General features: G+C 50.3%; 2 protein-coding genes across 2 annotated transcripts; one reads left to right on the top strand and one right to left on the bottom strand.

The window, feature by feature from the left end:
- Window positions 1-171: 171 nt before the first annotated feature.
- Window positions 172-1,932, bottom strand: MYCFIDRAFT_154333 (uncharacterized protein; the record flags this gene model as incomplete). The annotated part of the gene is made up of 1 exon (XM_007929063.1): window positions 172-1,932. One exon carries the CDS (start codon window positions 1,930-1,932, stop codon window positions 643-645), a length of 1,290 nt encoding a protein of 429 aa, XP_007927254.1. The 3' UTR covers window positions 172-642.
- A 738-nt stretch (window positions 1,933-2,670) lies between these two features.
- Window positions 2,671-7,341, top strand: MYCFIDRAFT_215434 (uncharacterized protein; the record flags this gene model as incomplete). Its single annotated transcript, XM_007929062.1, has 3 exons — window positions 2,671-2,674; window positions 2,727-4,230; window positions 4,798-7,341. The coding sequence occupies 3 exons, from the start codon at window positions 2,671-2,673 to the stop codon at window positions 7,007-7,009; spliced, it is 3,720 nt and encodes a 1,239-aa protein (XP_007927253.1). The 3' UTR covers window positions 7,010-7,341.
- Window positions 7,342-13,750: the final 6,409 nt, after the last annotated feature.

Raw genomic sequence — 13,750 nt, 5'->3', positions numbered from 1 at the left:
GAAAAAATCGCCGCTCTATCACGAATTCATGAGTCTGGCAAATGAGCGCAAAGGTGAGGATGGCGATGGAGCTATGGATGGATATTGTTGATTGGTTAGGAGTACATGACCCGTATAGGGTACTGGCGAGGCATTACATAAAATCACTCTTGGACTTGGCGCGGGAACATTATGCAAGAACTTGATATTTTACTGTAGGCGCTCTGCAGCCATTCATCTTCCTGATAATGCTTTTCTAGCACTCTCCAGACCCTTATCTCAAGGCCGCGACAGCCTCTCATGTTCCAATCTCTACTCGTTACTCCGTATGGTGAGATGAATCATCATTATCTCCATATTTGATATTCGAGGCCCAGCGCTTCGCGCACGCTTCTCCAATCTGCCAGGCAGAGTCCTCAGCAGCAGGGCACGGCATCTGCGGTGCTGCTTTCGTGTGATACTCCGTGCTATGCGCTATTCGTGATGATTGCGATGCAATTGCTGTTGGACGATGTGCCCCTAATTTTCCAATTCTTCTCTCTTGATGCGCACAATTTCTGTAGTAGCCGTCTGCTCAGTCCTCGCGCCAGCCTATGACGCGCTCACCTCTCCCTTGATGCGCACAATTTCTGTAGTAGCCATCTGCTCAGTCTCTACGCCAGCCTATGACGCGCTCACCTCCCTCCTATGGACGCTCGCGGGCATAGTCTCAACCAGATGCCGACTCGCTCGCCAAACCTGAACCAAGTTGTCCTCGCCAGTCGAGCACATGACCCATGGATCGTTCTTGTTCCAAGAAAAGTCCGAGATACGATTAGTATGACCTCCGTGCATGAACAGCATCTCTGGTGGACCGTCCTCCGCGTCTTCCGGCGTCTGCTCCGCGCCTCCCTTCGAAAGATCCCAGAAAATGATGCGTCGGTCGTTGGAGCTGGATGCGATAATGCTAGAATCCATAGGATGCCAGTCAACCTTGGTAATGATGTCCTTGTGGCCCTCGAGGTTGTGAATCTTGCCGTGCTCTGGAAATCGGAGGTCGAACACACCAATGGTCTTGTCGGCCGATCCGGTCGCGAAGAGCTTGTCGTGCTTAGGGTGAAAAGCCAGTGAGTTGATAGCATCCTTGTGCGCATTCTTGAAATGGATAGCGGGCCGATCTGGCGACTTCGATCGGATGTCCATAACGCATACTGTAAGATCGTCTGAAACGGAGCCGAAGAGATTCTTGCCATGTTGGGGGTGGTACTGCACGTCGTTGACAACAGCAGAGTGCTGAGTGAAGGTCCGTGCAGGTGCAATAGTCGAGTCGTCGCGATTGTAGTCGCGCTGCATGTCCCAGAGATTCACCGTCTTGTCCTCGCTACCGGAAATGAGCTGACCTTCGACAAATGGATTCCACTCGACCGCGAACCCCTCTGCAGTGTGTCCTTTCAATATCGCCTGAGGCTTGACTTCAGTGCCTGGTACGGAGGTGTGCCTTGAGCGGTCCCACACGTAGACATTCTGGTCTGGTGACCACGTGGCAATGATATTTGGGTTCTGAGGCTGATATCGCGCCTTGTTCACCTCACCAGGATGTGGGATCTTCTGAACGACTGAGAAGACGATTGGCTCTTTGGCCGCCGCCCCATGGCCGCCGAGCTCTTTCGTGTTCTCGTTATAATTCGCCATAGACATAGAAGGTGGCGGAGGCAGGTTGATATGTGCGATCTGAAGGTAGTCTTGCTGCTGGCCTGAGGTGTGTGTGCCGATTAGGAGACGGTGGTTCCGCGATGATTTGCCCGGCATCTCCTTCACGTCTGGCAGCCATTGTGTAGTGAGGGTGGGCCAGTCGAGGGCGCGGCTGTACATGATGTCGTAGAGGAAGACGCTGTTCTTCTTCCATATCTTGTACTCCTCATTGATGATCTTGTTCTGCATGATCTCGCGATCCTCGGGGCTCGCGTTCGCCATTTCTATCTCGAAGTTAGTGGGCGTTCGTTGGGTGGGTGCTTTCTGGCGCGTCGCAACAGGAGGTGGTGGAAGGCTTGGCTGAGTGCTCTTCGTGGAAGCAGCTGTAGTTGAAGCGGCGACGACAGTGGTCTCGGCAGCAGCAGCAGCCTCAGGCTCGTCTTCCGGGTCCACGTCGACGTTGTAGATAGAATGTCCTCCACGCGTTGGAACGGCAGCCAGCTGTGACAGCATCCGCGAGTTCTTCCGCGTGTGGCCATTCTTGGGCGAATTCCGTGGAGAATTCGACATAGCGACAGCGCGACAATTGCTAGTAGAACGTACCGTGATCCTCCATTCGTGGAGTGGAGGGACAATGAATGTCTCAGAAAGACCGCTTTTACCGCACAGACAGTATTGCCGAGGACGGAGCGACTAGGAGTTGGGAAAGAGGAGATGGGTCCACCACGACTGCTGCTGATGATCAGAACATTTTGTACTTGCACTGATCCCGTGCAAGTGCAACGCGACGCGCCTGCCTCTGAGGACCGCCCCACACACGTCATGGCCCGTGCTTCCGCGAATACCGCATGACATACATCTCCAACTGTCGCACAATCCTCTTTCTTTCTTCAAGGACCCCGAGTCGGAAAGTCGCGTCACCCCTCCACCACCTCTCACCCACCCTCACAATCAACACCACATTCGCTGCGCGAGGAATACAGCACCCGCGGCTCGTCTTGAAACACAGCAGCCGCCACCATGGGTGCGACAGTCAGACACCCATCTCATAGTACAGCAATACTGAACGTTTCTAGGTGTTCCCAAATTCTTCCGCTGGCTCTCTGAGCGCTATCCGCCCATTTCACAGCTGATCGCCGAGAACCGCATCCCCGAATTCGATAACCTCTACCTTGATATGAACGGTATCATACACAACTGCACCCACAATGACTCCGACTCCGTCACGAAAGCGCGACTCTCCGAAGATGAAATGTTTCTCAAGATTTTCAATTACATCGAGTTCCTGTTTGGCAAGATTAAGCCACAGAAGCTCTTTTTCATGGCCATCGATGGTGTGGCCCCACGTGCGAAGATGAACCAGCAGCGCTCGCGACGATTCCGAACCGCTCTTGACGCCGAGAAAGCCCGTGACAAGGCGATCGCAGAAGGTCGAGAGCTGCCAAAGGAAGATCCCTTTGACTCGAATTGTATCACCCCCGGTACCGAATTTATGGCGCGCTTGACCCAGCAGCTCAAGTATTTTGTTGCGAAGAAGGTCAGCGAAGATGGTGACTGGCAGGGATGCGAAATCGTCCTTTCCGGTCACGAAGTCCCTGGAGAGGGAGAGCACAAGATTATGGAGTACATTCGTCAGGCAAAGAGCCAGCTTGACTACGATCCGAATGTCCGTCACTGCTTGTACGGTCTCGATGCGGATCTGATTATGTTGGGTCTGCTTTCGCACGATCCTCACTTCTGTCTATTGCGCGAAGAAGTCACTTTCGGACGACAGGGCAAGTCCAAGAGCCAGGATCTTGAGCACCAGAATTTCTTCCTTTTGCATCTCTGCATAGTACGTGAGTATTTGGAGTTGGAATTTCAGGAGCTGAAGGAGAAGGGTGCCCTTGGAAACCTTCCTTTCGACATGGAGCGCATCATCGACGACTTCATCCTCATGGCATTCTTCGTCGGAAATGATTTCTTGCCGAACCTACCATATCTTCACATTAATGAAGGTGCGCTGGCACTCATGTTTGCTGTGTACAAGAAGATTCTGCCAAAGGCTGGCGGATATATCAACGACGGCGGTACCATCAATCTCGAGCGTTTGGCGCTTCTATTGGAGGAGCTGAGTGATGTCGAGTATCGACACTTTGAGGCGGAGAACCAGGACGCCGGTTGGTTGAAGGACAAGAGCATTCATAAGGAGGATGTTATGCAGAAGACCAAGAAGAAGGGTGTGACGGTCATGTCCACCAACCAGAAAGAGCTATACCAGAAGGTGAAGAGATTCGTCAACAGTCGCCCTGCGTCTGGCGTGGACACGCCCTTGGACATGGGACCAGACCTTAAAGCTGCCGATCGAGCATTCGTGGACGAGCTGGCCCACAGTTTGCGCCTGCAGAGTGAGAGCGTCATCAACGATGACGGCGATCGCGCCATGCAACTCTCGTTCCCGCCACGCCCAGAAATGGACGACGAGGACGACGAGGAAGATGAGGAGGCACAGAATGCGCTTCTTCGCGTGTTCAAGCACTACGACAAGGCCAAGGTCGAAGATGTGTCCGCTAGTGACGCGCAGCTGAAGGCCAAGGAGAAGTACGACCAGAAGTTCCTCAACTGGAAGAACAAATACTACAAGACCAAATTCACATGGGGCACGGACAATGCCGAGGAAATGAGGAAGCTGACTGAGAATTACGTCCAAGGGCTACAATGGGTGTTGTTCTATTACTACCGCGGTGTCGCTTCCTGGCCGTGGTACTACCAATATCATTACTCACCCATGATCAGCGATGTCACGAAGGGCCTGGGCGCAGACATGAACTTTAAGCTTGGTCAGCCTTTCCGCCCATTCCAGCAGCTCATGGGAGTCCTGCCGGATCGAAGCAAGAAAATTGTACCTCAGGTATATTGGGACCTCATGACAAACCCTAGCAGTCCAATCATCGACTTTTACCCCCGCGACTTCGAGCTCGACATGAACGGAAAGAAGATGGAATGGGAGGCGGTCGTCAAGATTCCTTTCATCGATGAAGATCGCCTGCTGAAGGCTATGGCTACGAAAGATCCGTTGCTGAGCGAGGATGAACGCAAGCGCAACTCTTTCGGCGTCAGTTTGAAGTTTACTTACTCGCCGGAGGTCGACTACACCTACCCGAGCAGTCTTCCCGGCATCTTCCCCGATCTCGAGCATTGCCGTGTGGTTGAGAACATTTTTGAGCTCCCGACCATGGACGGATTGGAATACTATATTGGTCTCATGGATGGTGTCAAGCTTGGAAAGGATGCTCTGTACGGCTTCCCGAGCCTGCAGACCCTGCCTCACACAGGTCAGCTTGGCTTCCATGGTGTGGCAGTCTTCCAACAAGAAAGCAGAAATGAGAGCATGGTTGTCACTTTGAGCGAAGGTGAAGAGAAAGGCACTATTGCGCACGCCAGGCAGAGACTCGGAAAGGCTGTCCATGTTGGCTATCCTTTCTTGCATGAGGGCAAGGTCACTACTGTCACTGACGAGATGTTCACCTATCGCCTCGCTGATCCAGATCAGCCGGCCACCGAGCAGAACATCATTCAGGTGCCACATCCACCGCAAGGCATCTCGGATTGGAAAAAGAAAGCCGACCGCATCGAGAAGCATTACAGCAAGCGTCTCGGCATGATTATCGGCACGATTGAGAGCTTGGTTCAGATCGATCCTCTTGTTGGACTTGAGAAGACTGATCTTGGCGCCACCATCAAGCAATACGCACCTATTCAAGGCTTCGAGACCGACTATGCTACCCAGACTATCGTTGACACCGTCATCAGCGAAGATCAGCGCTTTCTTGAGAAGGAAGCGGTCCCAATCCAAGAAGAGTTTCCAGTCGGCACACGAGCCTTCTTCCTTGGCGACATGGCCTATGGTCGACCTCTCGAGATCACTGGCCACGTCAAAGGTTCTGGCGGTGCTGACAAGGCTCAGACTTGGGTATCAATCCTCAAGGGCCCTGAGCAAGAGTTCGGACTCCACATTGCTGCACAGGCAGAAGCGAGAAATCCTTATGTGCCCTCATATGCTGTGGCGAGGCAGCTGCACCTGCATCCTCTCGTCCTGTCGAAGCTCACTTCTGCCTTTACCGTCATGTCATCAGGACTGAAGCTTAATCTGGGCCTGAATCTTAAGTTCGAAGCCAAGAAGCAGAAGGTGCTTGGCTACAGCCGAAAGAGCGACAAGGGCTGGGAGTACTCGCCAAAAGCCATTGATCTGCTCAAGCAGTACATGATCAACTTCCCAGAGTTCATCGCCCGCATTGAGGCCAACCCTACTGGCGACGGTTGGGAGGACACTGCCTTCTACTCCGACCCACAAGTTGCCAAGGCCAAGATGAAGGAGATTGGTCAGTGGCTCAAGAGTGTCGAGACTAAGGCGTTCGAGAAAGTGCCACTTGAGGCCGAACAGCTCGATGGCGATACCGTTCTGGCCATCGAGCAAGCAGCTGATGCAAACAACGCTGTTGCCAATGCCGTCTATGGCAAGAAGATTGGCGGCGTTCCCAGAGTCGCCTTGCTCAAGCCGGTCGATGCCGAGCAACGCACCCAACGCCAGAAGTTCCGTCTAGGTCATCGCGTTGTGTATGTGCTCGACACTGGTCGAGTACCAGTCGCTATGAGGGGCACCGTCGTAGGCCTGACGAGAACTAGCCGTAACACGCTTCTGGACATCGTCTTCGACTCCACATTCATGAGTGGCACCACGCTTGGAGGCCGCTGCTCGCCTTTCCGTGGAAGCACTGTTCCCTCGAATGCTGTGTTGAACTTGACTGATCGTCAGGTCGTGGCAATGTCTCAAGCAGCCAAGGACCGTGTCCAGCAGCCATCATTCACGCCACTGCGAGGCGCATTCTCAAGCAACGCTGGAAGCTACGGCATGCCAGGTCAGCCGCAGCTCGTCAATGCTGCTATACCACCACCAATCAGAGGAGGCTGGAACAGTGCAGCTCGCGGCCAGACCAATGGCGCACCTCGAGCTAATGGTAATCGTGGTCGCGGTGGCGGCCTTGGCAGCACGCAGGATCAGTCTGTCCCATCCCGTCCTCGTGGTCGGGGAGGCATGAACGGAAACGCTCAAGGCTTCACACCTCGAGGCGGACGCGGCGGCGGGGCTCCAAACCGCGGCGGCTACACCATCGTCGACAACAGCGATCCTTCACAAGGCGTTGTCCAAAACAACCCCAAGTTCCGTCCACAGAATTACAGCAATGTGCCGCCGCCAGCTGATCTGGATGCCGGCCGCGGTCGTGGTCGAGGCGGAGGCAGGGGTGGCCGAGGAGGAGGCGAGAACGGACGAGGTCGTGGGCGCGGAGGTCGTGGACGTGGTGAACCAGTCGCCAGCTAGGAGCAGCAACCGGGTTTTCCAGTCAACGGCAACGACTCGATGGAGATTAAGTATCAGCTTCGGTCGCGCGCCGTCTACGCATAGGAGGAGACGGAAGTCGACCTGGCACAGGAGATGAAGATTTATTCCATCAAGGGCCGGCAGAATCGGCGGCTACCATGACAGGCCGACCATGATCACATTGCCGAACCGGATTCAAGTTGGCTTGCTAGTCCTAGGTGATGTCGTCAAACCCCGGCCAAAAGCATCGTTGTCAGCCCATCGGTATCGAGCAAGATAGCAACGATCAATGACATCCATGGGGCATGATCGGAGCATGTCCCCTTCCGGCTATTCCCACGTCCATGTCTCAGTCTCAAGCGAATCTATTTTTGAAAACTGACTTCCTAGCGCTGATCTCTTGTTACAGTACAGTGTCCGTTGATGAATCGGACCATCCCGACGCCGTTTCCAATAAGACCGATCGATCGAACAGTATCAAGATCGTTTGTGCGCACATCAGTATTCGGAATAACTTCAATTTCAACTCTTACTCGGAACCAGATTCATCGGAACCAGATTCACCGTACTACTTACTGTCCGATAACTATCCAAGAAACGACCGCCTTCATCAAAAATTCTCATCAATCCCTTCGGCCCGTGCTGCCGATGTACATGACCGAAAAAAAAAATCATCTGCCGATGTGAGATTTGTACGGCAGGCGTGTCATCTTCTGTAACATCATCTTCATATTACCTTGCCTTGATGAGAGAAGTCAGAAGTGGTGCGTGATCGTCGCTTACGTCATCTTCCTCGCAGCAATTGGGATAGGTGCATGTGGCTGGTTTGGGATGGGTTGGAAGGTTCTATATATTCCTAATAAAGCGGTATGCTATAGCTCTATAGATGCATGACGAAATTTTATGCAGAAGATGGATTGAGGAGTTGTGAGATGTGCACACGACTCGGTGTCCGATGATGCGGCGATGCGGTGGGTGCATCGTCGGAGGGTTTTGGTCAAGATTCGGAGCATTTATTACCCGTACCTCTTCGCGGAAAAGTTCATCATGCCCTTTTTTTTATTATGATGATGATGGTTTTGTTTTTGTTTCGTGTGGTCGTGCAGCATCGTGAGGCTGAGAGAGAAGATGTGGAGTTCGCGAGATCTGCCGCTCTGCGGCTTCAAGGCTTCCTATCTTCCTTGCAAATTTTGGGCGTGGCGACCTTGCCCGTAGACACGTTGTACGTAGTAGGTTGTAAGTTCATCTGCCGACTTCATGTTAAAAGTATCCTCGGCGGCATGTCGTCGGTTGAGACTGCCTTGGTGATTACGAGATCAAAGGAGATGCGAGTAGATCAACCTAGAAAGTAAATTCGAGGTAGCTCAAGCACACCCTGTGGGTTCCGTACCACCCTGCAGAGTGCCCTGTAACCACCAAAATTAGTGTATAAATCGGGGTATTGCAAACACCCCTTGTGCAACCCAATTACCTCGGATTTCCACCGTTCCGAACAGCCGTAATCGCTCGAAAACGACTAAGTCTACGCCTGCACCTCAGCACTACCACTTCCACCGCTCAGAAGCGACAACCTCTCCTCAGATCCGTCGTTTTAGTGGTCCAATTAGTGTAGGAGATGGTATACGAGAGGATTGATCTATCCGGTACGGTTTAGGTAGTACACCTGCGTATAACCTTCTACGAGCGCGTTTCGAAGGTGTTATAGGCTTACTGATTGAAGGCTTCTGACGACGAGGTTTATAAGAGCTACCTAATAGCTGCAGTAGATCAATTGAAGTGTCCTCACTAGGCGACTATGTAGGTGAAGAATGCAGAGCTATAGATAGTGCTGTAGAAGGTGGCTCTGCTGTAGAAGGTAGCTCTGCTATAGAAGGTAGCTCTGCTGTAGAAGGTAGCTCTGCTATAGAAGGTGGCTCTGCTATAGAAGGTGGCTCTGCTGTAGAAGGTGGAAATAGCTTACTTAGTAAGGGCAAATCGTCTGGTAAGGAGGATAGCAACGGCCATTAATGCCTTAATGCCTCGTCGTTATCGTGTTAATCACTTTTGCTAGCGTCCTTTAGCAAAGATAGCGGCAATCGACTAATTAGCGTTAATTGTAGAAGGTCTGTATCTAAGAGGCTATTAAATAGGTTATCCTTAACCTCGTATAGTGCGTCTTCTTCACTGTCTTCGACCTAAGCAATAAAGCCGTTCTTATTAGGTAGACCGTAGACTAGCAAAGAATAGCCTTCGACAATAATACGAGGCCTATATATATCTAGAAGGTTAGTGTTAGTTAAGGCAACTAATAGAGGCGGAGTTAGCAATGCGGCCGTATAGAAGACTAGTTGCCGCAACGGCCTATCGTTAACACCTCGCTACTTAGAAGCACGACAAGGTGTTAATTTAGCCTCTTTAGCGCTACGTTCAAACTAGTCGTTTATATAATCGTTTATCAACTTCTAGTTCATTAAGGCGTGGTTAGTTACCTACTATAGGAGGGCCTCGTATTGCTAAGCGTCGTTCAGATTGGAAGCCTACGCATCGTAGAAGCGGAAGAAGGCCTATATAACTGCTTCTTGCATAGAATAGAAGTATTCCTTAACTCGGCGCTTTCGTAACACTCCTAGAGCCTTATTGATATTAACGTAGGTCGCTTTACCTAACTGGTTGTCGTCATCGATAACAAGCCTAGTATTATGCTACTTAGGGTGTATAAGATTGCTATTTAGACCTTGAAAGCGGCTCTTATATAACTAACAACGTCGTAGCGTAAGAATACTCGTATTAGTAATATAGAAGCGCTAGATATGCTTGTAAGGCAGGTGATAGCTATACTAGAAGTAGCAGAAGCATTTAGTACATACGTCGTCGTATAAAGCAGGTAGAGCTATCCGCTAAGTAGGCTTGTTATTGTCTATATCCTTACAACACTATATAAGCTTATTAGCTATCTTCTTCTGTACCGAAAGTAGTAGGTGTTTAAAGGCCGGAGTGTTGTATTTCCGCTACATTAGCAGCCAACCGTAGGTGTCGACAATACCGTTTTATCGTACGCGCTCGCGGATATAATCGTCGAGTTAGAATAGGTGCATTATAAGGCTTAGAAACAGTTAGTTGTTGTTAGTAGTTATAGTATAGAAGGGAAGAAGAATGTGGTCGAAGGAGCCGTTCTAAGGAATTCTAGCTATTCTAAAAAATGCAGAAGAGGGCTTCTTTTATATAAATTCGGACAACATTATAAATAGGGGACGAATACGCACCTCGCAAGCTCTATTTGCGCATCTAACGCTTATTTCGGCGCTTTAAGTATGCGTAATAGCCCTCTAGTAGACTGGTTGTTCGAACGGCTATTAAAAGGGGATCTCCGAGCCGTGCCTAAGTCGCCCATCGATCGCTCTTAGAAGCTATCCACTTCTTCTTTAAATAGTCTAATTTCTCGACCGCCTTTAGTGTATTATAGCTTAGTAGGTCGCTCTATACAGTCTTAATAAAGTGCTAGCATTCTTCTTAGTCTCTTGCAATAAACAATGCGTTAGTTATAGCCTTAAAGGTAGTTAGAAAGCGCTTAAAGTGCTTCTCGAGGGTTTTGATAAGATAGCGTTAGCAGAGGCGCTAAATAATACTACAATCTACAAGGCCTTAACTTATACCGAGTTGCTTACTCGCTAAGTCGTTAGTAATCGACTATAGCGGTATCTAAGAAGACTGTTTAGTCTAGTTCAAATCGTCTTGATCTTTGGCTTCACTAGAATAGCCGTCGTTAACGTAGAAGTGCTTCCTATATCTATCGTATTCGCTAACCTTCTCAATCCAGTCGGATTAAGCCATTTCTCGAAGGGTTGAGATTGCTATCTCAATTAGGTATACCTGCTCGTAGTCTAGAAGGAAGTGAGCCGCTAGAAGCCATTTAAGGTAGTTATTGCGGACGTAGACTGTCGACAGAGGCTATTTCAGCTTATTCGTATAATAGGTCGAGTCTAATAGAAACAAAGACCTATAGTTGCGAAGGGCTCGAAGTTGCTAGTTAGAAGCCTAAACAAGGCCTCTATATAGCTTTCTATTAAGTCTACGAGACTTAATTATTCGTACGAGGCCTCGTCTACCGCTAAATTTAGCGCTCAAGTAGTCGTATACCTGCTAAAGTTAGGCTACAACCCCCATTTCCGTACTATCTCTTCGCTTATTACTTAATCGATAAAGGACTTCTCGATTAGCGTTGCTAACGCGGTCTCGAGTGATTGCTACGGCGCTAGCGTCGTGCTATACTTGCTTCTGTTTAGGCCGTCTCATTTCTTCTACTAACTAAGCGACTAACGTTGAGCCTAGAAACAGGTTAATATAAGGTCTGTAAGGTGCTAAGAATCCACTTACTAGCTCGAAAATCGAGCATCTCTTTCTATACGGCCTTTATACTATTATTAACTACTAGACTATCGACAAACTCGAGACTATACGAATGGCACTTATTTAGCGGCAAAAGCATTACGTAAGCCGGTCTTACGACCGTCAAACTATTAGGTAGACTGCGTAGCACGCAGTTATCGAGAAACTCGCTAAATTCGGCTCTTAGTCGCTTCTCGTAGACCTCGATAATAGTTAACTTTGCGCGACAGTCGAAACAAGGCTTCGTATGCGCTATACGCTTCCGCTAAGGCCTCTTACGCATCTAAGCAGTTACAACGACTTCTAGAGCCATTTCCGCGCGCTAATAGTCTATATAGCGCTTATAGATACGACACTCAAAGCTAAGTCGTCGATATAGTCGCCTATTGCTATTATTCGATAGGTAGTTTAGCCGGTTCTTATAGTACTACACGTTCGATACGAAATAGCGGTATTCGTCGTATTCGAAGCCTTCTATTCGAATGCCCTTATTACTACTAGCAGGGTAGAAGAACAGGCGCCTTCGATCGTATAGATTTAGTAGAAACGGGCTCTCAAACTATAACAACACGCTTAGTAAGAGATTATCACGGTTTACGAGATACACGTACCGGCCGCTTAACTTCTAGCTTACTAAGTAACAACTCTATATCCTTAGGCGACAGGTGTTTAGCGTACGAAGGCTTATACATAATAAAGAGCGTAGAATTGGCGATAGTAAGGTTAAAACAAAGGCGGTACGTAATGCGAGGAAGAGATAGAACAGGTCGATAAACAAACAGGTAGAAATAGTCTCTAGATAAGGTCTAGTTTGGCTTCATTGTAAGCAGGCCTATACTATGCTATTACAAGGCTTTAAATTGGCTCGAAATTGGACCTCTTAGCGGTCTATATATAGCCTATTAATAACTATAGAAGTGGACAAGCGCCGTAGCAAACCTAGCCGCCGTAGCGGCGCGATCTATACCCTTGTTTAGGTTGATATACTTATATCTAATTAAAGGTCGCGAAGTTTTCGTGACGCTTGTCGAATTATCGTCTTCAGTGTCGGGAAGGGCTCTTGGAAGTAGAAGGCACTATAGTATTGACTGCAAGTTCCTACTCTGCAATATATGCATAACGAAGACGAAGGCAGTCGGGCTGTTTCTAAGAAAGGAGAAGTGCGGTGCGTATGATTCTAGTGGCGTGTAGTAACAAGTTGTGTACGGAGTACCTCCCGTAAGTCCTCGATGCCCGTGGTGATCAGGGGGTAGCTATAACATTTTCTTAGGGTTAACCTGTGTTGCTACTACTAGACTGCCGATAACGATTGTGTTGGATGTATCTTATGTCCCTGATTCTCGAGCGTTCTATAGGGATTGAAGCTCAAAGTCAGTCCTTTCGAAGCCTATAGGATGCTAGAATGATTGAAGTTGGAAGCTGTCGATGCTATTCTTGGGTGACAGGGTTTGCAGTGCACGGGCCACGAACTGAGATAAACTCCATAACCCGGCGCGTTGCAAGGCATGGCATGCCTGAACTCGGAAGGGCTAGGCGTGGCACGTGCATGTACATCGACAGTGTTGTATCAAGGTAGAACTATATGATAACGGGGCGGACGCCAAGTGCGGTCGAAGAGATGGATATTGTGCGGTGCGGTGCGGTGCGGTGGGAGTGCGGTGAGAGAAGCGGAGCGATGGGCGACGGGAGTGACACACAAGCTGGTGCAGAGGGCGAAAATTGAAATCTGGCGGGCGCCGGCGGAGGTAGGGCCAAGACGCCAAGGCGCGCGTGTACTACCTTAGGGAGGCAGGATGTACAGTATACATGGTTCGGCAAGTGCGAGCGTGCGATGGCCCGTGAGTATCGATACATGCAACAATGACAACGGACTCGGAGGTTTTGCTGCGAAAAGCACCAAACCGGGAGCAGGCCTGTTCGCACGGGCATGGACGGCTTCGAGAAGGACGTGTAGAATGTAGATTCTTGGAATGCGCACAGGCCTGGCACGCGCACGCGCACGCGCACGCGCACGTCGGATACTCGCTTTGGTGCGTCCGAGATGTGTAGTAGTACAGACACAGTCAGACAGCGCGCTGCTGGCGAGCGGGAGGGCGGAGGGCGGAGGGCGGAGGGCGGAGGGCGGAGGGCGGAGGGCGGAGGGCGGAGGGCGGCGGTGCCTCCATTGCGACAGCCGCAAACGTGGTGCCCAGAATACCCGACGCCTACACCACCATCCCATCCTTCGCCCAGGTGACCATCACCATCACCATTGTCTCCCGTCCTGGAGTGCATTGTGCATTGTGCATTGTGCATTGTGCATTGTGCATTGCACGGCAGCATTATTTGCCTTCACATGCACTCCGGCCGCCTGCGAAGCTTCTGAGTCCTGCTGGC

The sequence above is a fragment of the Pseudocercospora fijiensis genome, assembly GCF_000340215.1.
Source record: "Pseudocercospora fijiensis CIRAD86 unplaced genomic scaffold MYCFIscaffold_5, whole genome shotgun sequence".
Lineage (NCBI taxonomy): Eukaryota > Fungi > Ascomycota > Dothideomycetes > Mycosphaerellales > Mycosphaerellaceae > Pseudocercospora > Pseudocercospora fijiensis.
Note: the sequence above shows the minus strand (reverse complement) of the source record. Positions and strands in the feature narration are given on the sequence as shown.